At 42.9% G+C, this 25,000-nt stretch overlaps 1 protein-coding gene across 1 annotated transcript in view; it reads right to left on the bottom strand.

Moving 5' to 3' along the window:
* mast2 (microtubule associated serine/threonine kinase 2) overlaps positions 1-25,000 on the bottom strand; it is a 118,133-nt gene that overhangs the window by 9,762 nt on the left and 83,371 nt on the right. Inside the window, 15 exon segments of the mRNA XM_069152908.1 lie at positions 192-293; positions 989-1,154; positions 1,246-1,378; positions 1,500-1,638; positions 1,723-1,931; positions 2,018-2,121; positions 2,250-2,317; positions 3,260-3,392; positions 5,121-5,222; positions 10,520-10,729; positions 11,308-11,383; positions 19,270-19,424; positions 20,111-20,189; positions 20,721-20,741; positions 22,012-22,087. Of these exon segments, the coding sequence (XP_069009009.1) occupies positions 192-293; positions 989-1,154; positions 1,246-1,378; positions 1,500-1,638; positions 1,723-1,931; positions 2,018-2,121; positions 2,250-2,317; positions 3,260-3,392; positions 5,121-5,222; positions 10,520-10,729; positions 11,308-11,383; positions 19,270-19,424; positions 20,111-20,189; positions 20,721-20,741; positions 22,012-22,087 (1,773 nt within the window).

Genomic DNA, 25,000 nt, shown 5'->3' with positions numbered 1-25,000 from the left:
AGTGCAACATCTGTCACGTATGAAAAATACTTTCAACACCATTGATGTGATGAATTCAGGTGAAAAAGAAGAAACATCAAACAGTGAAGCAACTTCACAAACAGGTGAAAGAAGAAAGTTGATGAGGGAAAAAACAAAAAGAGGCTTTTATTCCATCTTTTGTATTAAATGTTCTGAATCGGTCTCGTCACCTGTTCCCAGCCTCTCCAGAGGATTCTGTCTCAGCAGCTTACAGATGAGGTCCTGAGCCTCCAGGGGAAGAGCTTCATCCTCCTCTGGCCAGATGATCTCATCTAACACACACACACACACACACACACACACACACACACACACACACACACACAAATAAAAATATTTTTACTGATGGAAACTTGGTGACGACTGCCAACGTGCTATTTGTCAGGAAATTGCAATAATAATTAATGCAAATTAAAGCAAACTCAGCAATATTTGCAGGAGCTCGCAATTTGTTAAAATTCCCGCTATTTTTCTGCAAAACATTTCATCAACAGAAGCTGAACCTCAAAGTATGATTTCATAAAGTAAATCTTTTAAAACCAAACTCGCTTTATTAATAAAAATAACTCCTCATCACTGAATAAATCTCTGTTCACCAGAGGAGAAACAGGAAGGAAATGTGTTCTTCATATTAAAATGATCTAATTAAATGTTTATTATCGAAGGAACTTTGTTCGTGTGCATCCAGTAGTGTTGAATTAAACAGCATCTAAAGCTCTTATTTTGACAGCAGATTTCAAAATAAGAGCACAATAAGAGTTAGTTTAGTTAAAACTAAAATATTTCTGTGATGTGCAGCATGATTATTATCACAGGAAGAGATTACATATATATATTCCTTTATCAGGTAGCGCTTAAAACTTTATTTTTTTTAAAAAAAATTCTCCACTTGCAATTTTTTTCTAATTTCCTGCAATTTTACTGGAAAAAAATTCACTTCAAACTCCACAAATGACTCGAGACTCACCGCTGATCACCTGACCGAACAGCTCCTCCGGCGTGTCTCCGAAGAACGGAGCGCAGCCCACCAGGAACTCGTACAGGATGACGCCCATCGCCCACCAGTCCACCGGCTTGCCGTAGCCCTGCCGGAGGATCACCTCGGGGGCGATGTACTCCGGAGTGCCGCACACCTGCAGAGACGGCGACATGTTTCAGCACCTTGTTTCTGCAAAAAAAAAAAAATCCCCCAAAAAAACAAAGTTGCAGAGAAAAAGCTGGAACCTGTTTGTCCAGGAACTCCCTGGTGTCCTTCTCGATGTGTCCTTCGTACAGATTGGTGGTCAGACTCATCAAACCGATCTTGGAGAGGCCGAAGTCCGTCAGCTTGATGTGTCCCAAGGACGTGATGAGAAGACTGCAGCAGAGAAAAGACAGTTTCACCAAAATCACGTAAACTTGTATTTGTTTTTGCCATTATTGAGGAAAAAGCAGCGAGTTGCAGGACTGATGATCTGACGTCGGCGTTGGTGTCGTACTTGTCGGGTTTGAGGTCGCGGTGCACGATGCCGTAGTTGTGAAGGTACTCCAGCGCCAGGACGGTCTCGGCGAAGTACATGCGAGCCATGTCCACGGGCAGCGCCCCGATGTTCTTCAACAGCGTGGCGCAGTCTCCGCCTGCAGGCCGGAGGAACACGCCTGTTACATGCCTGTTACACGCCTGTTACACGCCTACCGAAACACCGACACCGACGGACTCACCCTCCACGTACTCCATCACCATGCACAGGTGCCGCCGGGTCTCGAAGGAGCAGAACATGGAGACCACGAAGGGGTTCTCGGCGAAGGTGAGGATGTCGCGCTCCACGAAGGCCTGCTGGATCTGGTTCCTCAGGATCAGGTTCTGCTTGTTGATCTTCTTCATGGCGAAGCGCTGCCGGGTCTCCTTGTGTCGGACCAGGAACACGGCGCTGCGGGGCGGCAAACACATTCACGCTGTTTGATATTCAAGCCGGCGGGTAGCAGCTGATAAACCAGCGGGCTGAAGCCGTCGTACCCGTACGCTCCGTTACTGATCAGCTTGATGTTCTCGAAGTCTTCCTCTCGGGGGGTTTTGGTTTTGGTCTGCGGGGGAGCAGCCGGGACGCCGGTTCCTCGACTCTGGAACAAACACGGCCAGAAAACAGGATGAAAACAGGAACAAGTGTACGATTAAACTCTAAAGTTTAGTAAAACTCAAAGTTTCTACCTGGTGTTTGAAATGAATTAAAAATGGATCGTGTACTCACGTCCACCGAATCATCCGTCTCCGGGGTTTCTGGGTTCCCGCTGTCGTAGCTGCTCAGCTGGGTCATTTCTGAAGAGACGGAGGATCCGGTTTATTAAGAACAGAAGGTGTTATTAAAGGTGTTATTATATTATTAAAGGTGTTTTTAAAGGTGTTATTAAAGGTGTTATTAAAGGTGTTATTATATTATTAAAGGTGTTTTTAAAGGTGTTATTAAAGGTGTTATTAAAGGTGTTATTAGAGGTGTTATTATATTATTAAAGGTGTTTTTAAAGGTATTATTAAAGGTGTTATTAAAGGTGTTATTATATTATTAAAGGTGTTTTTAAAGGTGTTATTAAAGGTGTTATTATATTATTAAAGGTGTTTTTAAAGGTGTTATTAAAGGTGTTATTAAAGGTGTTATTAGAGGTGTTATTATATTATTAAAGGTGTTTTTAAAGGTATTATTAAAGGTGTTATTAAAGGTGTTATTATATTATTAAAGGTGTTATTAGAGGTGTTATTATATTATTAAAGGTGTTATTAAAGGTTTTATTAAAGGTGTTATTAAAGGTGTTATTAAAGGTATTATTAAAGGTGCTATTAAATGTGTTATTAAAGGTATTATTAAAGGTGCTATTAAAGGTGTTATTAAAGGTATTATTAAGGGTGTTATTAAATGTGTTATTAAAGGTATTATTAAAGGTGTTATTGAAGGTGTTATAAAGGTGTTATTAAAGGTGTTATTGAAGGTGTTATAAAGGTATTATTAAAGGTGTTATTAAAGGTATTATTAAAGGTGTTATTAAATGTGTTATTAAAGGTATTATTAAAGGTGTTATTAAAGGTGTTATTGAAGGTGTTATAAAGGTGTTATTAAAGGTGTTATTGAAGGTGTTATAAAGGTGTTATTGAAGGTGTTATAAAGGTGTTATTAAAGGTGTTAAAAAGGTATTATTAAAGGTATTATTAAAGGTGTTATTAAAGGAATATTGAAATTAAAAGAAGTGAGTTCTCGGTGCTTGTTACCCTCCAGAGGGTCCCTGGTGAGGCCCAGCTGGCTGATGATGTATCGGGGGATGTCGGACTTGATGCCCTGACCCTCCTTGGCATGACCCTCCGCTGCTTCCAACAGGTGGTAGAACTCCTCCGGGTCGAACTCCTGCAGAGGAGGGAGGAAGGCAGGAGGAGGAAGAGCGAGAAGAGGAGGAAGAGTGTGAAGAGGGGGAAGAGTGTGAGGAGGAAGGAGGGATTTAAGACCCGAACCCAACAGGACGTATAATCCAGATCAAATGTGTACAATTTAACAAAAATATGAACCTCCTAAGTCTTGAAGAGAAACAGAATTTGATTTTTATTCACCATCTTTCAGAGTTAATTGTAGCGCTCGGTCTCATATTTGATTTAAACTCCCCCCAAAAAAACTCCTGACTGGATAACGAACCCTCGACTCGAGGACGCGGATGGACGGTGGCAAAGCGTGAAATAGACACGCCTGTCCACGACAGCGAAACGTGAGATGGCCACGCTTTGGGGTGTCTCGGCGTGAAAGTTACACGTTTTTGCAAGCATGAAACTTACACGTGCGTAAGTGCAAACAGTTTAATCTTCAGCCGCTACAGGAAAACATTTAACTGTCACAGCGCTGAGCGTGTCTATTTCACGCTTTGTTGTAGTGTGAGACAGTTATGGACTCCTGTGTCCTCTAACAAAGACATTCAGCTGCTACACACACATTTACAGTGCAGATGAGAGGCTCTGCACAGTCATAAATGAGGCGCTGCTGAGAGGTGGTAATGTGTGTGTGTGTGTGTGTGTGTGTGTGTGTGTGTGTGTGTGTGTGTGTGTGAGAGAGATTTAAAATCCTCAGAGGAAGCCCCTAAATGAATTGCTGTGGTTGAATCACTTCACACTGAGGAGCAGGAAGCTCTAAATTGTTTATTAATCACGCGAGCAGTCGAGCTTCACAATATGAAAAAAGCTATTCCACTTAATTCTGCTCATATTTTTTTCATCGGCGCGTTTCAAACGGGTTTTAATTTACAGCAGCGTAATCGAAGGACTGACTGTGGAGGACGAAGGTTTATTAAAAAGAGGGCTGATGATATTCAGCACTGAATTAGTCACATATTATCAAAAATAATAAAAAATTAAAATGTTAACACGTCTAATATTAGATTTTTTGCTCCGTGGTTACAGTCGTCTTACGTGCTGTTATGATTTATGTTGAAGTATTCTGTGTTTAAAGCGGGTGACGTCACCCGTTGGTTTGTTCGGAGCAGGAAGTGACCATATTTGGACGAGCTGGGGGAGGAGCCAGAGGTGGATCTGACCGATCTGATTGGAAACCTGACGATACTACGTCCCGCCCACCGATAGCTGTAACCTAACTGCACCGCAGGCCTGTCAATCAAACAGACACGCCCCCAAAAACAGGTGTTCTTGAATCTTCTTTTCTAATGAATGAGGGATTATTTTCAGATGGACCTCCAGAAAACTAATAAGAAGGAGTGACTTTAGCTAACAACACCGAGATAACTGATGGACACATTTTATTCACTTTGGATTTGATGAGAGAAGTTGAATGGGAGTCTATGGAGCCGGAGGCTTTTTGGAGCCGACCTCTAGTGGCACTCGCTGGTATTGCAGCTTAAGGCCTCATTTTTCAGATATCAGAGGATTAGTATTGTTTACATATTTTGATTATTATTTTGGATTATTGTGTGGCTCATTTTAACATATAATAATGCATCATGCTATATAAGGTGAAGAAATGCTTTAAATTATTAATTGAGTCAAAACATAACATATTTCTTTGTGAAATATAAATAAGCAGATTTATAAAGTGTCAGAACGTGTTTGGTCTCAAAGTAAAAGTTTCTTTTCTCACCAGACACTCCAGCAGACGAGCGGGTCGGGCGATGATGATCATCAGCTTCTTGACCAGCTGTGTGACGAAGGTGACCTCCACGCTCTCCGAACGCTCGTGAGCCTGAACACACCACGAGACACAGAGCATGAGGAACATTTTAAAATTATAATATCGGACAGGAAAAACACATGACGGAGGTTTTTTAATGCATTTATTCCCTCTTGGCGATCCCCCGTAATTATACCTATTCATTATCTTTAATCACATCTTAAATAATTCATCCTGCTGAATTTTGACGACCTTGTTTGTCCTTCATAGTCGGAGCAGAAGGAGGACGAACACCTGAGAGGTGACCTGAGTGAGACGGAGCTCCGCCTCCGCCGCCTGACATCCACCGAGAAACGTCTGACAGCGTGGAGACGGAGCAATTTACCCAGCAGCCCACTGGAGCCGACACCGACCCCGGAAAGACAGGAGGACGAGAGGGGGTGTGTGTGTGTGTGTGTGTGTGTGTGTGTGTGTGTGTGAGTGTGTGTGTGTGTGTGTGTGTGTGTGAGTGTGTGTGAGTGTGTGTGTGTGTGTGTGTGTGAGTGAGTGTGTGAAATGCAAGCAGTAACAATTACAAACCACCCACTGTAAAACATGTTTCACTCTCAGGGGTGTGTGTGTGTGTGTGTGTGTGTGTGTGTGTGTGTGTGTGTGTGTGTGTGTGTGTGTGTGTGTGTGTGTGTGTGTGTGTGTGTGTGTGGTCCCCTGTGTGTATGTATTTATGAATGTAGCATGCCTGTATGTTTTTATAATATATGTGTGTGTGTGTGTGTGTGTGTGTCATAAACAAAGCGTGTCTGACTGGTTGCTGTTTGTCTGACGGAGCCCGGGGCCCCCGACCCTGAATTATTTATAGCTGTAATGAAACCTGGTGGGAGGAGGAGAGTGTGTGTGTGTGTGTGTGTGTGTGTGTGTGTGTGTGTGTGTGTGTGTGTGTGTGTGTGTGTGTGTGTGTGCTGCATGTGCACACTAATATGTATCAGAGTGTGTGAATATGTAAGTGTGTGTGTGAGGTGAGTCTACAGGCCAGTGATCGGTGAGTACTGGACAGCTGAGGGGCGGAGCCATACTGCACACAGGCTAATTAACCAGTGTGTCTCCCCGGCAGAAGTTGGCAGTAAAAGTCCACAGCAGCCAGATTTTCCTGTTATTCTTAAAGATGTTGGATTCTTTTACAGTTTTCTGAATTATGCTCATTTTCATGTTTTTATATTTGAATGTGATTAATCTTTTTCTAAATAATCCTGCAGCCAAACTAAGATGAACGTCTTCATTATCGATTCACGCATGGATGCATCGATTTAAAAAAACAAAGTTTTTTTATCTAAACAATGTTTGAAGCTGGAAATTCTTATTGTGGTAAATATTTTAAAGCACTTCTATTTTAATGATATCTCGTCTCATATCACAATATTGATATTATATCAATATATTGGCCAGTCCAAGACAAAACACAGAATAAAGATCTTGTATAAGTACATTAAATTATAACATATTATCACAGGATTATTATTGTTTTTATAATTTGATTATTGCTCCTGATTATTGTGCAAGCAGCAGTAGCTCATTTTAACGAGTTTAATCTATAACTGTTATATTTTATACTGTAATTTCCTTTGAGATCATTAAAGTGTTAAATTACAGGCTGTTAAATGCTTCGTTGTATCATTAACTGTGAGATTCATAATAATATGTAATAATAATGCAGAATAATTAAATGAAACCTGATTGAATTTGTTGCTGGATTCAAAGGAAATAAACGGTTTTAATTTAAAATAACATCATTTATGTTTTATTTTATTTTCTACGTAGAAATGTCAGTTTTTAAAGTCGAGATTTTTAAGTCCAAAGAAAGTTCTTTTCCAACGCAGAACCTGCAGAACCATTAACCTTCTTCTTCTTCTTCGGTTTCTATTCGGTGAGAGTTGTTGGAATAGTTGAAAACTCGTTTGATGATGTCATCGCGTCCTCCTCCAGCAGGTGATGTTCCACCTGAGTCTGGAGGAGAGCCCATTAAAAGCAGATGTTTACAGCTGTGTGACCTGCGACAAACACGTCGCAGTGACAGATCGCTGAGTTAGCACTCTCTGCCCTCAGCTGACCTTCAGGAGTCTAAACGGGTCTCCCAGAGAGGGGGGGGATATGGCTGGATGCAGGTTGCCATAGTGACAGGGATGGATGAGGGAGAGGAAGCTAGGAGGAGAGGGGTAAAGGTGGAGGAGAGATAGAAGACGAGGAGAGGTGAGTCGGCCTCCTGCGACTTCTGTAATGAGGTCGTGACACGAGCAGAGAGAAGAAGGAAGGAAGGAAGGGAGAGAGGGAGAAAGGAAGGAAAGATGGACGGAAGGGAGGAAGAAAGGAAGGAAGGAAGGACGGACGGAAGGGAGGAAGAAAAGAAGGAAGGAAGGAAAGAAGGAAGGAAGGAAAGAAGGAAGGAAGGAAGGAAGGGAGGGAGGGAGGGAGGGAGGGAGAAAGGAAGGAAAGATGGACGGAAGGGAGGAAGAAAGGAAGGAAGGAAGGACGGACGGAAGGGAGGAAGAAAAGAAGGAAGGAAGGAAAGAAGGAAGGAAGGAAGGAAGGAAGGAAGGAAGGAAGGAAGGAAGGAAGGAAGGAAGGAAGGAAAGAAGGGAGGGAGGGAGGGAGGGAGAAAGGAAGGAAGGGAGGGAGGGAGGGAGGGAGGGAGGGAGAAAGGAAGGAAGGACGGACGGAAGGGAGGAAGAAAAGAAGGAAGGAAGGAAAGAGGGAAGGAAGGAAGGAAGGAAGGAAGGAAGGAAGGAAATAAGGAAGGAAGGGAGGGAGGGAGAAAGGAAGGAAGGAAGGAAGGAAGGAAGGAGGGAAGGGAGGAAGGAAGAAAGGAAGAAAGGAAGGAAGAAAGGAAGGAAGGAAGGAAGGAAGGAAGGAAGGAAGGAAGGAAGGAAGGAAGGAAGGGAGGAAGGAAGGGAGGATGGGAGGATGGAGGAAGCAGGACAAAGACGAACGACTGAAACACTAAACACCTGAAATTGGATTAAAGGGTCGGTTCATCAAAATTCAAGCTATTTTTTAATTCTTTAACCTCCTTCCTCTTTAGATTTACACAACTTCACAAACTAAATCAAATAAAATGATCAAAATTGTATAAATCAAATAAATACAAAGTGAGTTATCATGAAGTTTGTCCTGGAAATCACTCCGAGTAGGACAGAAAATGAGTTTTGTTTTTAGTGAACTGAGCTTTAACTGATGAACAGCAGAAGAACTGAAGTCACTTAAAGCAACAACACAAAGTCTGAAGAAACATTCTGAACTCAACATCCAGAAAAAGGCTCCGAATGACTCCAGTTTAAATTATTAACAAGCTACATAACAAAAACAAACACAGCGGCAGCATTTGGCCTCTTACAAGGAGATTTAATAATTCATGTGTTTGTGCTCGACCTCGTTACGAAGCGCTCGCACACACAAGCTGCTGCTTCTGTTTCAGGTGAGTCGCTAGGAAATAAGACAGGAAGTCAAAAACACACCTGAAGAAGAAGCAAAGCAGCTCAGAGACATTTTATTAAGTTACCGTGGGTTAACGCTGCCCCCGAGTCCGACTGATCAGGAGCAGCTTCATCATCATCATCATCATCACTGTGTTAATCAAGCTCGACTCAACTGTAAAGTCGTCCTCTTCGTCCCAGCGGTGCGTGAACACCTTCCACTCGCTCCTCCTCATCATCATCACCTCCTCCTCCTCCTCCTCCTCCAGCCTCCTCTGCCACGAGATGCGGTACATGTCTCCGACCAAAAAACAAACCGACGGCGAGGATCGTCCATAAACGACACGGTGAGGTGGGGAGGGGGGGACGCCTCCGTCCACCTGCTCACAGCCTCATCCTCTCCTCATCCTCTCCTCATCTTCTCCTCATCTTCTCCTCATCCTCAAAAACCAACAACAACAACCTAACGCCGCCTAAGTGGTGATGTCATCACCGTCCCGTCGCAGCCTCGTCGTCGTGGAGCTGCTTCTTCCAGATGTGCTCAAGTTTGAGTTCCTCACACCTTCCAGAGGCATTCGAACAGGCTTCACCCCCCCACCCCACCCCTCACCTCCCTCCTCCTCCACATCGTCTGTGTGAGCCCGCCGGCCAATCAGACGCCGAGGAATCCCCTCCAACCCCCGCCCATCCCCAAAAAACCCTCCTCAGCCCCTCCTGCTCGTCTGGGAGAGTCATCTGTCAGCCCCCAGTGACTGCTGGAGTGTGAAATTAAAATCGGGGAGGATGTGTGTGTGTGTGTGTGTGTGTGTGTGTGTGTGTGTGTGTGTGTGTGTGTGTGTGTGTGTGTGTGTGTGTGTGATTGAGAGATATTTTGTGTGTGAGTCCCAGTAGAACAGAAGGTCAATAAGAGGCTGGTGGGAGCCATGATCCCCCCCCTCCAGAAACTGAGCTAATAGAGATGTCACCACACACACACACACACACACACACACACACACACACACGTACACATATTTACATGTGTGTGTTCCCACATGTAGAAATAAACACGGCTGCTGGAATGTTCGGGGCGAGCTGAGGAGACGTGTTCGTGCCGTGAGTCGTTACCACGGTGACCCGAGCGTGACCAAGACGGAGACTCAGCCATGACGTCTTCGTCGGACGGTGCTTTTATTTTATTTATATAAACTTAATTTATTTGTAATAAATCAGGAAACTGGAAACGTGCTTCTTATTTTGGATGTTTCACCTTTCAGAGGTGGAAATCAGTCATGTGACACAACAGCAATAAGGCCAAAATGATTCATAAGCGTGTTCACTGGTCACTATGATGTCATCTATTAAGTCTTTATTGAGAAGACGGTCAGACTTCAGTTTAACTTGAGTGTGAAATGAGAAGGTTTCTATTCGAGCTGCTTTTTGTGTGTCGGTGCAGGTTTTTTTCCTCTTTTGGTATTTTTTATTACAACAATTTAAAATCATTAAATTAAAGCTCCAGAAGTCTCTCTTTTTTTTTTTTTTTTAACTCTTCCTTATCTTCCTGTGGTTTGTTTATGCCTCATGTGACACATTGTTTTAGGATTTTCGTGTTTTATTAAAAAAAAAGTCCATATTTGTTAAATATTGAAATGAAAATAAACTTTTAATTTTTTTTGGGCTATTTTTGTTTTTGAAATACTTTAAAAAAATCTTTCTGGTCAAAATCTTTTAGAATCTTTTATGTTGGTAAATTAACTGTATGAATTAAAAAGTAATAAAATAAAAAAAGAACCTTTTCTGTTTAACTCCTGTTTCTTAATTTTCCTGAGAAGCATTTTGCTTTTACACTTTTCATATATAAACATACAAACTAAAAAAAACTAAAATAACTGAACCGTAGAGAAGAAGTTTTCTTCTAGCGGGACTCACATCTTGCAGCAGCTTCTCCAGGTTCTCCTGCAGCTCGTAGAAGTAGCGCGAGGTGATGAGGTCCTCGCGGCTCTTCTCCAGGCAGTCTCTGGACAGCTCGATCAGCTGGTGGTGGACGAAGCTCAGGACCCCGTCGGCCAGCGGGCACACCTTATCGGGGGCCGAGGAGGAGAGCAGCTCGGCCAGGCGCTCCTCCATCTGAGCCGTCGCCTGAGGGGAGGAGGGAAGGGGAGGGGGGGGAGGGGAGGATGTGGGAGGGGGGGTATGAGTCACCAGGAGGGACATACAAAACTAGATGTGCAAACGATAATGTCACATATTAGAGAAAATCACTTCTAATTGAATAATTAATAATTCAAAAAGAGAATATTTGACACAGACCTGAAATAAAAGAATAAAATGTGATGAAATAAACCTGCGTGTGACTTTTATCACATCACATCTTCAAAACAACATAAAACTAAATATTTTTGTACATAAACTGGATACAAAATGAGAAAATTCAAAGGTTTTATATTCAAATGCTGCTCCTATAAACTCACCACTTCCTGTAGCTGTTTCAAAAATAAAAGCCCCCAAAAAATAAAACCTGACCGACCCTTTTGGGTTTTTTTAGCAGCAAAACCTCAAGTAAAGTATATTTCCCATGTGTGTTGTTCTTTGCAGGAAGTGTGTGTGTGTGTGTGTGTGTGTGTGTGTGTGTGTGTGTGTGTGTGTGTGTGTGTGTGTGTGTGTGTGTGTGTGTGTGTGTGTGTGTGTGTGTGTGTGTGTGTGTGTATAGTACGAACCTTGGGGAATCTCTCCTTGTACACGTGGTTCATCATCATGATCTCGTGGTCGAAGGACACCGGCGAGCGTCCGGGACTGAAACCAAACAAACAGTTCGATCAGTTTCACTCGTCAGTGAATTCGTTTTGTGCAACAAAAAATAAAAATAAAAACCCAGTAACATCTTTTTATTTCATCAATCTGAGACGACATAAAGACGCGTCGGTCAAACTGCTGAAAAAAATAATACTTAAAGTATCTAAACTTGAATATAACTATTGATTTATTAATGTGTGCATTTTTAATGTTGCAGTTTGAGTTTAAAATATAATAATAGAGTATATTAATAAGGTGACTGCAAAATAACGGTTTAAAATATATGTAGTGGAATACAAAGTAAAATATCTGCCTTCAAAATAAAAGCAGAGTAAAAGAAGAAAGTAGGAAAACAAGTAAATAATTAGTGAAAGTACATCAGAATTGTACTTTAAGTTTAGAACTGAGGGTTTTCTTTCAGTTTCTGTGCTGGACTATGATTATTAGAATATTTATTAATAAATGAACCGCCTGCCATGAAAATAATAATCACCAATTATTAGTAAATCAAAGTTTATAGTGAAGATGACGTCGTGGCTTCAGTGCCGAAGGTATGACGTCATCCAGAGAGATAAATCCAGGTGTTTACACAAAAGATTCCTCCGACACATCTGGAGTGGATGACCCAGATTTTTGAGATATTTGTTTCCAACAAAGCTGTGAATCGAGGAAAGACAGGAAAGAGACATCTGCAGGTTCAGCGTGACGTCTGGATGGACTTCTGGGATTTGATCTTCTCGGGGGGGAAACAGCCAGCTGGATGAAAACAACCTGAACGCAGCAGAAGTGTTGTGAAGCTCCTGATCTGAGCAGCCCGGACGTGACCGAAACTAAACGGGACCTCGGGGTCTTCATCATACGCTCGTCTCCAGCGCTGTAAACCGGTAACCGTGACAACCTGTGGAGTCACATGGCTGCACACACACACACACAACTCTGGAGGACAGCTATGTGTGTGTGTGTGTGTGTGTGTGTGTGTGTGTGTGTGTGTGTGTGTGTGTGTGTCGGTTAATAAACCGGACTGCCGAGCGTCCATCAGTCCTCGGGGACGTCTCGGCTCTAACGGAGTAGAAATCCATCTGTCTCTCACTCTGACGAGTCCATTTTCTGTCCGTGTGTCTCGTCTCCCGGGAAACGTCATCTCTGTTGTTTTTTTTTTTTACTCTATCAGGAGAAAGCGTCCGTCCAGCCGTCCTCTACGGAGACAGCAGCATCGTCCTCGACCTTTCTGCATCTCACCTTCAGGGATGTGAGCTGATGACAGGTGACAGGTAACGTGTGTGTGTGTGTTTGTGTGTTTGTGTGTGTGTGTTTGTGTGTGTGTTTGTGTGTGTGTGTGTGTTTGTGTAAGATTTCATCCTTGTCAATTTTAGGCTTTGTTAGTCCGCTGCATTATTCATTCCCTCAGTAAACATTCACCTCTCCGTATCCTCCATGTTAATGAATCATCGTGTATTCTTGTTCCGTTTTTCCTCGAAGAAACCCGTCGTTATAAAATGTTGTTTGTTTGTTTGCTTCTTGTTTTCAGCAGCCAACGAGCTCATAAACAGTCCAAGTCACGAAATCAAAGATTTTTACTCAAAAACAACAAACAAAACTTTGTAAATAAAATGAGTAAAAACTTCATCTTCTTCTCGGCACATAAAAGACCTCGAAAAAAAGTCAAATGAAATGACTTTAAAAAAATGTGATTAAAAAAATATATAAGTAGCAAAATTTAAAACAGAATACAAAATACTATCAACAGAATTCTTCTACAAAACAAATCGAGGTGATAAATAAATAAATCATCTTTGTTTGTGCTACATGAGTCATCGGTGCACACGCTAACGCACACGCACACACGTGACCTGTGCGATGAGGTAATGCTTTAAGTCATCCATCGACAGCTCAAAGTCCAATTATCAGCTTAATGGGAGCGAGAGCAGCATGAACGTGACACACGAACGGAGGCCGTTTATCACCACGGCAACACACACTGACAGGTGGTACACACACACACACACACACACACACACACACACACACACACACACACACACACACACACACACACACACACACACTGACAGGTGGTACACACAGAGACGCACACACACAAAATACAGAACACAACTGAGGGTCTTTGTTTTAAACAGCTTTTTTTTATATTCACAGAAGGATCAATAGAAATGATCAATAAATTACATTTTAATATTTACTTATTTATGAAAGCTTAAACCTATATTTTTAATATGCGTTATGTATTTTATTAAGTTTTATTTGTCTCATTTCGAAGACAACATGACGTCCGTGTTTCATGCGTCTGCAGGATAATTTCCTCAGAGAATATAACGTTATAAATAAAGTCGACGTTGTTATTACTTTATTTCTACTTTTTAATCTCCTGTTTATTAAAATCAACATGTCTGACTGATATTTCTCACTTAAAGTGTCTCAAAGGACACTGACACATTTTTTTGGGGGGGGGCTTCTATTTTGAAACATCTGCAGTTAAATAGTTTTATTGATGAAAACATAAAGGTCCAATGTTTCACATTTATTTGCAGCTTTAAGATCCACAAGATATTTTTTCTCCTGAACATCCCTGAAAAAAACGTCTCTGTGCAGCTCCGCCACCAACAGGCTGTTTTGTGTCTGCGTCTTTAAGACGCGCTCATCTCAACGACGCTCTCCTCTGATTGGCTGGCTGTTTTAAGAGTGACGCACGCTCAGGCCAATCACATGTTTTCTTCATCTTTGTAGCCTGCAAGCGCTGCGATGACGTGAACACTTTCTTCTCGATAAAAGATCGGAGGGTTGGTCATGCTGAGGGCGGACATATGACATCATCATAGATTTGTGACATCACAAACTTACAGAAGTCCAAACTGGACGATCTGTGAAGGCAAACTGAGAACTTCTCTTTGGACTGAGCATTTTGACACTTTGACAGTATTTACACCTGTTTTATAAAAAAAATAAAAATAAATAATAATCTAGAAATCTGAATTTATGCAAAATGGGACCTTTAACACGTCGTAAAACAGAATTAATTGGTGAAACAAAACATTAGTTTAAGAAGAGAGTAGTTTTGTAAACACTTCCTGGTCACCTGCAGCATCGACACTCTCAACTTTTAAACTCTCACGTCTCGTGTTTCCCTGAAAAGAGAGAAATCAATCAGAGCCCGAGCGGAGACGGACTCAGAGCCCGAGGCTGTTATGTAGGTTCTTTAATTTTCACAGACTATCTTCCTGGTGTCTGCTCGTGGCTCCGAGACGTTATTAAAATAAATCTCCCGTTCGGAGCGAGCGGCGGCGGCGGAGGTCGAGAGAAAATCCCCCGGATGAATAACACGAGGAAGCCAGACAAAGGCTAATTAGAGATCGGCCATTTTTCTGCCGTAATGGGAAATAAAAAACCGCCTCGCGGCGATCCTGGCGAAAAAACGTCTTCGTCATTATTTTGAGAAACGACCTCGGAGACGAAGTTCAGCTCTTTTTTTTTTTTGTGTTGGTGTGAAAGCTGCGGTTCAAAAGTTACCACGGAGACACGAGACGGAAAAACATCGATGGGATAAAATACAGGATGAAAGGTTGGAGAATTAAAAACGGCGAGTCTCTGAGTGGTGATGTCACACGCGACAAAAGGCACTCAAAATGCAAAGCAGCTGATTGGTGGAGAGTTTAATGGAAGTAAATCAGATGAGACAGTGAATCAGATGGTGGTGGTGAGACGGGGGGGCAGTGTGTGTGTGTGTGTGTGTGTGTGTGTGTGTGTGTGTGTGTGTGTGTGTGTGTGTGTGTGTGTGTGAGAAAAATAACATTGATGCTTCACAACTGAGGTGGTGCGACTCGGGAAATGAGACACCTAATTGAGCGTGACGGAGAGCTGGATGAGGTGTGTGTGTGTGTGTGTCTGTGTGTGTGTGTGTGTGTGTGTGTGTGTGTGTGTGAGAGTGTGTGTGTGTGTGTGTGTGTGTGTGTGTGTGTGTGTGTGTGTGTGAGAGTGTGTGTGTGTGTGTGAGTGCGTGTGTGAGTGTGTGTGTGTGTGTGTGAGTGTGTGTGTGTGTGAGTGCGTGAGAGTGTGTGTGTGTGTGTGTGTGTGTGTGTGTGTGTGAGTGCGTGTGAGTGTGTGTGTGTGTGTGTGTGAGAGAGTGTGTGTGTGTGAGTGCGTGTGAGTGCGTGTGTGTGTGTGTGAGAGTGTGTGTGAGTGTGTGTGTGTGTGTGTGTGTGTGTGTGAGATGATATTTATGCTCCCACTGAAAGCCTCTCTGTTGAAATCTCCTGACACCTCTAAATATTGTGCAAGTTAAACATGTTTGCTTTTTAAATTTTAAAAACTGTATTATTTTCTGTCTCCAACACGTCGAACTTTATTTATTAAGAAATCTCCTCTTTCTGTTTTCTGCTCCTGTTTTTGTTCATTTACTGACTTTGTATTCCAGGAGAGAACTTAATGCTTTTTCAATGGGGCGCTATTGGAGCCCCTAGTGGCCGCTCAGTGGTATTACACTCGAAACTCGACTCCACCTGCACTTGTGTCATCTTAGTCTTTTGAGCCACATTTTAATTTCAATTGGACATATTTACGCTAGATATTTAAATTTTATTCAACAAGTAAGAATTATTAACGACATGTAAGATAAGTGGAATATTAATTGAAATCACTATTCTCAGCACTGATTGGCTGACAAGTATTTAAGAGAGATTTGGACATTTCTGTCAAAACACTTATTTATTATTTGAAGTTTATTCTTCATTTAAATCCAAATGTGTCACTTCATAGTTTTAATGGCTTCAGAAAATAAAGAAACTTTTGAGCCACTACATGATGAAAAAAAAAAAAAAGTACGAGGCACAAGTAGGAGGAAGGAGGCGGACGGATGAGGTGTGTGTGAATGAGTGATGATGAACTAAAAGAAACTAAAGTGGAGAGTAAAGAAGGAGCCGAGAGGAGGAGAGGAATCAAAATGAGACGAACAAAGAGAGAGCGAGACGAGTCGCTCGCGGCCCGAGCCATTAAATTAGCATATAATCGAGCTCTGCAGCTCGCACTCATTTATTCGACACTTCTTTCTCTCTCCTCCTGGGTCCAATCATCCTCATCATCATCATCCTCATCATCATCACCTCCTCTCACTCACTTCATTTCTTCCACTTCTTCCTGCTCTCACTCGCCTCCTCTTCGGTCTCAGCGTTCTCCTTCTGCAGCTTCCTGTTGCTCATTAACAGATTCTTAATGGCACTCTGCTGCCGTCGGACTAATACGACTCTCCGCTGAGGCTCGTTCACCCGGCACACCACGGGGGGTGGGAGCGGTGGGGGCGGGGGGGGGGGGGGGGGACACTTCTCAAAGTCACGTCTTTGTAGAAGAACTTGCTCACAGTCATCTTTTCTAATTACAGCAGCTCGCTTCTGTCAGCTTTTTATTATTCAGTCCTTTAACAGGAAATCAAGATAATTAACGCACTTTTTTTTTTCTAATTCCCGCCAAAAAATGTCGTCATGGCGTATTGACATCATAAAGTAAATCTTTTCAAATAAAAACTCACTTTATTGACAAATAAATCCTCATCAGCAAATGATTTTGAAGATTTTCAAATTAAAAGCTGACTATTAAAGGACGTGATGACATATTACTGGATGTTGAATTAGTTTTTTACACACATCCAGTTGCACTTTGTTTGTTTCATCCAGCAGGTCAATGTGTTGAATGAACATGAACAGCATCTAAAGCTCTTATTTTGAAAGGCTGTTGTATTAGTTCAATTAATACATTTAAAAAAAGACTAGAACTGAAATATTTCTGTGATCTTGCAGCATGATTATTATCACAGGAAGTGATTACATATTTATTCTTTTATCAGGCGGAGCTTTAAAAATATATTTTTCTTTCTCGACTTTTATGCAAAAAACTCACTTAAAACTAAAATTACTTCAAAATCAAAATGGTTTTGATCGATACAATCACAAAAAAACCCTCCTGGAGGGACGGATTATATCTCTGATCAAAGCTGGAACATTTTACATCTTAGTCTCAAAATGTTTTTAACTTTTTCTACTGTGAACATCAACAACATTATCTTTTGGGGATTTTGTATTTTGACAGGACGAACACAACAAGGTTAGACGAGGCTATACATCACCTGAGATGACACACACACACACACACACACACACACACACACACACACACACACACACACACACACACACACACACACACACACACAGGGCCTGACATCAATCAACAAACACAGTGGGACTCTAATCAGATACCCACCATGCAACACTGCTTCGCCTGCTTTCATCTCACAGGATGAAAGAATTCAATCACTCAGTGTGAAGAGGAAGAGAGGAAGATGAGGAAGATGAGGAGGGAGCTGCTGAGACGAAGGAGGATGATGAAGGTGGGAGACCGAATGGAGACGCAAAATATGATGGAAACAGAAAAAAAGACTAAGAAAAGGATCTACGGAGGAACGACAGAGAGGAAGAAGATCTGAAACGGAAACGGACTGACGGACAGGTGAGCTGAAGGTTCGACTCATTCACACCTTTAATAGAGGAGCCTGACCTTTCTGATGACTGACACACACACACACACACACACACACACACACACACACACACACACACACACACACACACACAGACACGCACACAAACACACACAGACACACACACAAACACACAGACACGCACACAAACACACACAAACACAACCAAACCAAGTCTTACACCAGTTTAAACCAAGTCACCAGTTTAAACCAGTTTAAGCCAAGTCTAGCACCAGTTTAAACCAAGTCTAACACCAGTTTAAACCAAGTCACCAGTTTAAACCAGTTTAAACCAAGTCTTACACCAGTTTAAACCAAGTCTAGCACCAGTTTAAACCAAGTCTAACACCAGTTTAAACCAAGTCACCAGTTTAAACCAGTTTAAACCAAGTCTTACACCAGTTTAAACCAAGTCTAGCACCAGTTTAAACCAAGTCTAACACCAGTTTAAACCAAGTCACCAGTTTAAACCAGTTTAAACCAAGTCTTACACCAGTTTAAACCAAGTCTAGCACCAGTTTAAACCAAGTCACCAGTTTAAACCAGTTTAAACCAAGTCTAACACCAGTTTAAACCAAGTCACCAGTTTAAACCAGTTTAAACCAAGTCTTACACCAGTTTAAACCAAGTCTAGCACCAGTTTGTTTCCTTCATTACGCTGCTGAATGATGGACACAAACATTATGTTCATCACAATGAAGCTGACCTTTGAACTTTTTGAAAATAAAACATCATCACTTCATAATTTTGTCATAATAAGCGTCAGAATTATGGCGTGTTTCATGACATGACCTTTGACCTCCAGAAATCGAATCTGTTCATCTGTGAGTATGCATCATTTTAGACCTTGGAATCATTTCACTCATTTTCAGGGGGATCTCGTTCATATTGCTGTAGGAGCATATAATTAAAGAATGTGTTTGCCACCATCTTCTGCATCATCATCCGTAGACAAGGAATAACACAACTTATGAGTACACAGAATATTATCAACACCATGAGTACAGGCATGAATATCTTCAGTAACATATGCCACCATGGGCCTGTAGTCAACCAGGAATATATATCCCAGCTCCCTATGCCAAGGTGGTCTTTGGTCATAACAGATTGCATTTGTTTCAGGACATTCATGGCTTTGGATATGTGAACCTAACACTCTCGCAGCTGTTTAACATCCAGCGTGCGTCATCACGCTGCAACCAAACCACAAACCTCGACAACACAGAAGAACCCTCCAAACCCGGAGCAGCAGATTGTTTGGAGTCCATGTGTGTTTTTTCTCGCTCCGTCATGGAGAAGCACTTTAATGCAGCAGGTGTTAGTTTGGTGTCAGAGCTCCTACCTGAGGCTGCGGGAGCGCGGTCTCATGGCGGGCGAGCGCCGGCCCTCCTCGTCCGTGATGCTCTCGGAGCTGAAGTGCTTGGTGAGGAAGTGCAGCTCGTCGGGCGTCGGCTGGAAGGGCAGCTGGTGCAGCTTCTCCTGAGATGAACAGGAGGACTGTGAGAGGAGGAGCAAAGAGGGAGCACAGATTACAACCAGCACTGGAGCTACTGCAGCGGGGAGGCGGGGCGGGGGGTTAGGACTGGACCGGGTCGGAGGGTTAACGAGGGAGAGGAGGAGGAAACAGGAGTAGCAGGTTACATCCAGCACTGATGGGAGTATGAGGAGGAGTGGGAGGAGTTTAAACCATAAACTGGATATAAAAGAGTTCGTAGCTTCCAGGTCTGAAAAATGAGGCCTTAAAGCTGCAATACCAGCGAGTGCCACTAGAGGTCGGCTCCAAACAGCCTCCGGCTCCATAGACTCCCATTCAACTTCTCTCATCAAATCCAAAGTGAATAAAATGTGTCCATCAGTTATCTCGGTGTTGTTAGCTAAAGTCACTCCTTCTTATTAGTTTTCTGGAGGTCCATCTGAAAATAATCCCTCATTCATTAGAAAAGAAGATTCAAGAAGACCTGTTTTTGGGGGCGTGTCTGTTTGATTGACAGGCCTGTGGTGCAGTCAGGTTACAGCTATTGGTGGGCGGGACGTAGTATCGTCAGGTTTCCGATCAGATCGGTCAGATCCACCGCTGGCTCCTCCCCCAGCTCGTCCAAAGAGGAGGAGGAGGAGCTTCAGTAGCGTCACCACTTTATAAAAGACGTTCGTGCAGAAACATAAAGTATCATAAAGATATTTACCGAGACGGTGGAACTGGGCGTGTTGGTGCCGTAACCAGAGGACGGCAGCGACGCCAGAGACCAGCGGCGTCCATCCGTCCTGCAGAGGACAGACAGAGAGAAGACATGAGATAACACACACACACACACAGACACACACACACTCACACACAGAGTCCACAGAGAGGAGGCACCGTCACACACAGCAGAGGAGACGAGTATAACAAGGAATCAAGTACAAGAGTGAAGCATGATGGGAGTTGGGGTCTCTGACCTGTCTGCTCCCTCACATCTAAAACAGCTGTTATTTTCTGTAGAAACTCTGATCTGTTGTTCGGGGTTTGGAAGCGAGACTTACTGGTTCCTGAACGACAATTTTCTTTATTTAAAAAAACTTGGAAAAAAAATAAATAAATCGATTATAAATCTTCATCATCAGAGTAAAACCAGGTTATTTTCTGTAGCTGCAATTTACAGAGGTCCTCTAAACGCATCAGCAGTTTCTTGTGTGTGTGTGTGTGTGTGTGTGTGTGTGTGCGCGCTCGGCCATGCAGGATGGAGGGCAGGAAGGTGGCAGCAGGAAGAAGGAGGTGGGAAAAAAATAGGTCAAAGGTCAAAACTGAGAAGTTACCTGTCGGCCCTGTGTCCGTGACTGTGGGGGAAACAAGACAAGGGGGGGTTTCTATTTATATCTGTTAGCAGCTGTCAGTCTCATACACACACACACACACACACACACACACACACACACACACACACACACACACACGCACACACACACACACACGCACACACACACGCACACACACACACACACACACACACACACACACACACACACACACACACCAGACGACTGCCACACCTGAATTAATGTTTATTGACTGAAGTAATTCAGGAAAAATAGAAAATCGAATCGTTAAACTGTAAAAATTCAACAAATCTTCAAAGACGATATATTTTTTAATCGTTTGTGCACTTTAATTTGAAATAGTAAAATGTGAATTATACAAAATACAAAAATAATGCTCCATAAAAGTTTATTAAAGGACCAGAAATATAATAAATAAAGAGCTAAACGAGGTTCTTATAGGATTTATCCGCTTAAACTTCTTTCTAATCTTAGTTTGTGATTCAAATGAATAATATAACCAGAAGTTAAAGCAGCCCGTCGTACCACAGCCCACCACCGGGTGTCACTGTGGTCACAGAGAGTCGCTGCTGCAGCTGTGAGGTCAGCGGCCGGACAGGAAGAGATTTCCATTTTCAAATCAAATTTGATGATGTTGTCACGGTAATTTGAGCCCCAAGGGTTCCAGCTCAGAAGAGGTGCGTTACCGTGGAAACATAATCTTTCTCAATGAGGATTTAAAAAAAAGGAATTTCTTTTCCATAATGTCAAACTTCTGGATAGCTTCTGTTATCTACAGCGTGGACACACACACACACACACACACACACACACACACACACACACACACACACACACACACACACACACACACACACACACACACACACACACACACTCGACTCGTTCTCCTCTGTAATGACTGTGTGTGCTGAGAGCCCAGACAGATAAGAGGTTTATTAACGTGAGTTTCAGTGACAGCCGCCGCCACCTCCTCCTCCTCCTCCTCCTCCTCCTCCTCTCACAGATATCGAGGAGCGCCTCATCCACTTCAGCTTCTTTTAATTTCACACAAATTAGCCGTGCGTGAAGCTGCCGTTCGAGATTTTCTAAAAGCTCCAGTTGTGTATGTGTGTTGCAGGATTGGAGGGAGCGAGGAGGAAGATGAAGAAGATGTTCAGAGCTCTGATTGGATGGATTTTTAAAATGTCATATCTGTCTGGGTTTACGACAGCTTGTGATGTCATGTCATGCAACACGCGTGTGTATGTGCGATGTGCAACTGGCTCACCTGCGGGCGGGAACGAAGGAGAAGTGTGCGGCCGTGTTGGGGGAGAAGTTTCGAGGGCTGTCCAGCGGGCTGGTACCTGGAGGGGGGGGGTGGGGGGGGGGAGAAGGAGGAGGAGGAGGAGGAGGAGGAGGAGGACAGGAAGTGAGTGAGTGAGAACTGAAATCTTTCAACGTTTTTACCTCAGAAACTGGATCACATGATGTTTGAGGGACGAGACAAAGTTTCAATCTGATGAAAAACACATCCGACGGACCGTGAAGTCGTGCGAAGTATTTTATTTTTTATTTTTTATTAAATCTGTCGATTTCAAAGTGTCTTGAAAGTCTTTTTATTCCAGAGGAGCAGCTAAGTTACAAACAGCTTTAAGAAGAACACGAACACAAAGGTTGAGAAGGAAGCTCCGCCCCTTCAGCTTCAAACAGCTGGATCAGGTGTCTGGTGATACAACATGTGTAACCATGGATACCATTAACATCTGTCCATTTCCAGATATTTTCCTCCAAGTTCGTGAACAATCTCTTCAAAGTCCTGATACTTATTAACAAACTACGTTTGTGCGGTTGGAAGAGACGTCATCTCATTGGTGCAAAATAAAAATAAAAATCCTCCTCTTCGTTTTTCTTTCTTTAATGAGGCTCTAAATATTCACAAGGTCTCAAAACAAGTGTCTGAAAACAGGACGACAAACTGCCGTCTTACTAAGTTGTCAAGCTGTCAAGAACTGCTGAAGTTACAGTGTTGGAATCACTTTCAACACTATTTGTGCTTTATAAAATGTAGGATGAGTTAAAATATAAACGCAGCAGCAGAACTTTCCCTCCGTCTGGATTCAGGGTTCGTTCAGTTCGTTATTACATTCAGGATGAATTCAGCAGCTGAACGAGCTGAAGGAGAAAATGGACTGAGGATTCACGGAGGGAAGAAGACTCTGAAGTGACGAGGATGAATTCAGATGAAAGAGTGTGTAGTGAAGGACGGAGACGGAGACGGAGACAGAGACGGAGACGGATGAAGTCTCTCGTTAAGTGACTGCCGGCCGAGCAGGAGGTGGAAGGTGGAGAGAGGAGAGGAGGGACTCATCTGTCTCCTCCGCCAGCGTAGGAAAGTGGATTTTAAATTGAGGTAAAGGAGGTGAAAGACTCAAAGAGACATGAAGGCAGGAGAGAGATTCAAACCACGTTTCTCTATTTTAAATGTATCAATGTGGGATTTAAGTATTTCCTTTGAAACGTGTGATAAAGGTCGGCATGTCTGTTTGATTGACAGGCCTGTGGTGCAGTCAGGTTACAGCTATCGGTGGGCGGGACGTAGTATCGTCAGGTTTCCAATCAGATCAAACTGCTGGCTCCTCCCCCAGCTCATCCAAATATGGTCATAAAAAAAAAAAACACTTTTAAGTCAGAAGTTTTTGTACTTTTATATTAATTATTGTACTTATTTATATTAATATATTAATATGAATCCAGCAGGTTGGATCAATAAGTTCGTTATTCTATTAATTGCATCAAAAAAAACACAACGACCGATGAACGTCTTGTTCTGGGGACGATCGGTAGTTCGGTTTTCACCCGTCGGTGTGTTTGCAGGCCGGTCACACGGATCTGAGCGGTACCAGCACCACCTGTCAATCATTCCTGACACCACGAACATCACCTCACCACGGTCATGTGACCTCCAGAGGAGCGACTGCCAAGAAACACAAGAACTGTTGGTTTTTTTTGTGTGAAGGTGAAACATCACGATGTGGATTTGTATAACGAGCCTGAACAATGGAGGGAAGTGAAATGTGAAGCTGAAGCTCCTCGAGCGGCTTCGCTTTTTTTTGCAGCGACGGTGACCTACTTTAGCAAAACACGAGGAACAGAAGCATGTGAGATACATGCTGCTGTAAAATGTTCTCGGTGCCCTCTTCAGTCACAAATGAGAAAGACGGAAGTCATCAGACGTCAGAGCCGCCAATCATCCGTCGACCTTTACGGAATAACGTCTCGCTGTCAGCCGGGAGGAGACGGGAAAGTTCAGGGGGGCAGAAAAAGAAAAGAGAAGAAGAAGAGAGGATGGAGATATCGACGGAGGGGAAGAGGGACGATCATGAAAGTGATGATGAGAGAGAAGCCTTTAATAAAAGGACGGGTCCTCGTCAGGACGTCGGACCTCCAGGAATCTCCACGTGATTAACAGTAAACGGCTCCGTGATGAGAGCAGGTTTGAATATTAATCATCTGGAGATGACATCAGACTTTTTATTTCAGCTTGTAGTCCGACGCAAACGCTGCTTCTGAATCTGCTGCTGAACCGGCGGAGAGATAAAACAGAACTGTTCATTTCGTGATGTGTTTAATTAGCTGTGTTTATATTTCCTTTTATGGTTTTTATTTAAAAAAAATGTTTTCCGAAGGACGCGGAGAGACGGTGGACTGCGTGAGGCTGGTGGCAGCGTTACCATGGCAACACTGCAGCCACAGCAGAATGGAGAATTGGGGAGGGAGGGGGGGGGGGGGGGTCACTGATACCAGACCGCGGGCCTGAACGGGCAACGCCACGGACGCCTCTCTGATGTTTTAAACGCTGCTTATACTCTGAAAGTCTCAGGTTTTATATTTATATTGGAGTCAAACTTGTGAGAAGAAAAATCTTCTTTTCATCCTCTCAGTCTGAAGCCTGAAATAGATTTTTATTTTTTTCCGTCCGTTGTCAGCTTAAAATATCTTCAAATATCAAAGTGCTGCACATTTACTTTGTCAGGGAACAATTTAGGGAGATTTTAAAACAAATGTTTGATGAGAACAGTTCTGGATTAAAGAGCAGAGATCCAAACCGTCAGGTTTATAACAGCATCACAACTACAAATCACCTTTTTCTTTTTAAACTCCAGTGTAAACCCCGCCTCCTTTCAAACAGACTTCCTGTGCTCCAGTTTAAACCCCGCCTCCTTTCGAACAGACTTCCTGTGCTCCAGTTTAAACTCTGTCTTCTCCCACTGATAATA

The sequence above is a fragment of the Embiotoca jacksoni genome, unplaced genomic scaffold, assembly GCF_022577435.1.
Source record: "Embiotoca jacksoni isolate LCO1_2020_lvr unplaced genomic scaffold, fEmbJac1.0.p SCAF_19, whole genome shotgun sequence".
In the NCBI taxonomy this organism is placed as follows: Eukaryota; Metazoa; Chordata; class Actinopteri; family Embiotocidae; genus Embiotoca; species Embiotoca jacksoni.
Note: the sequence above shows the minus strand (reverse complement) of the source record. Positions and strands in the feature narration are given on the sequence as shown.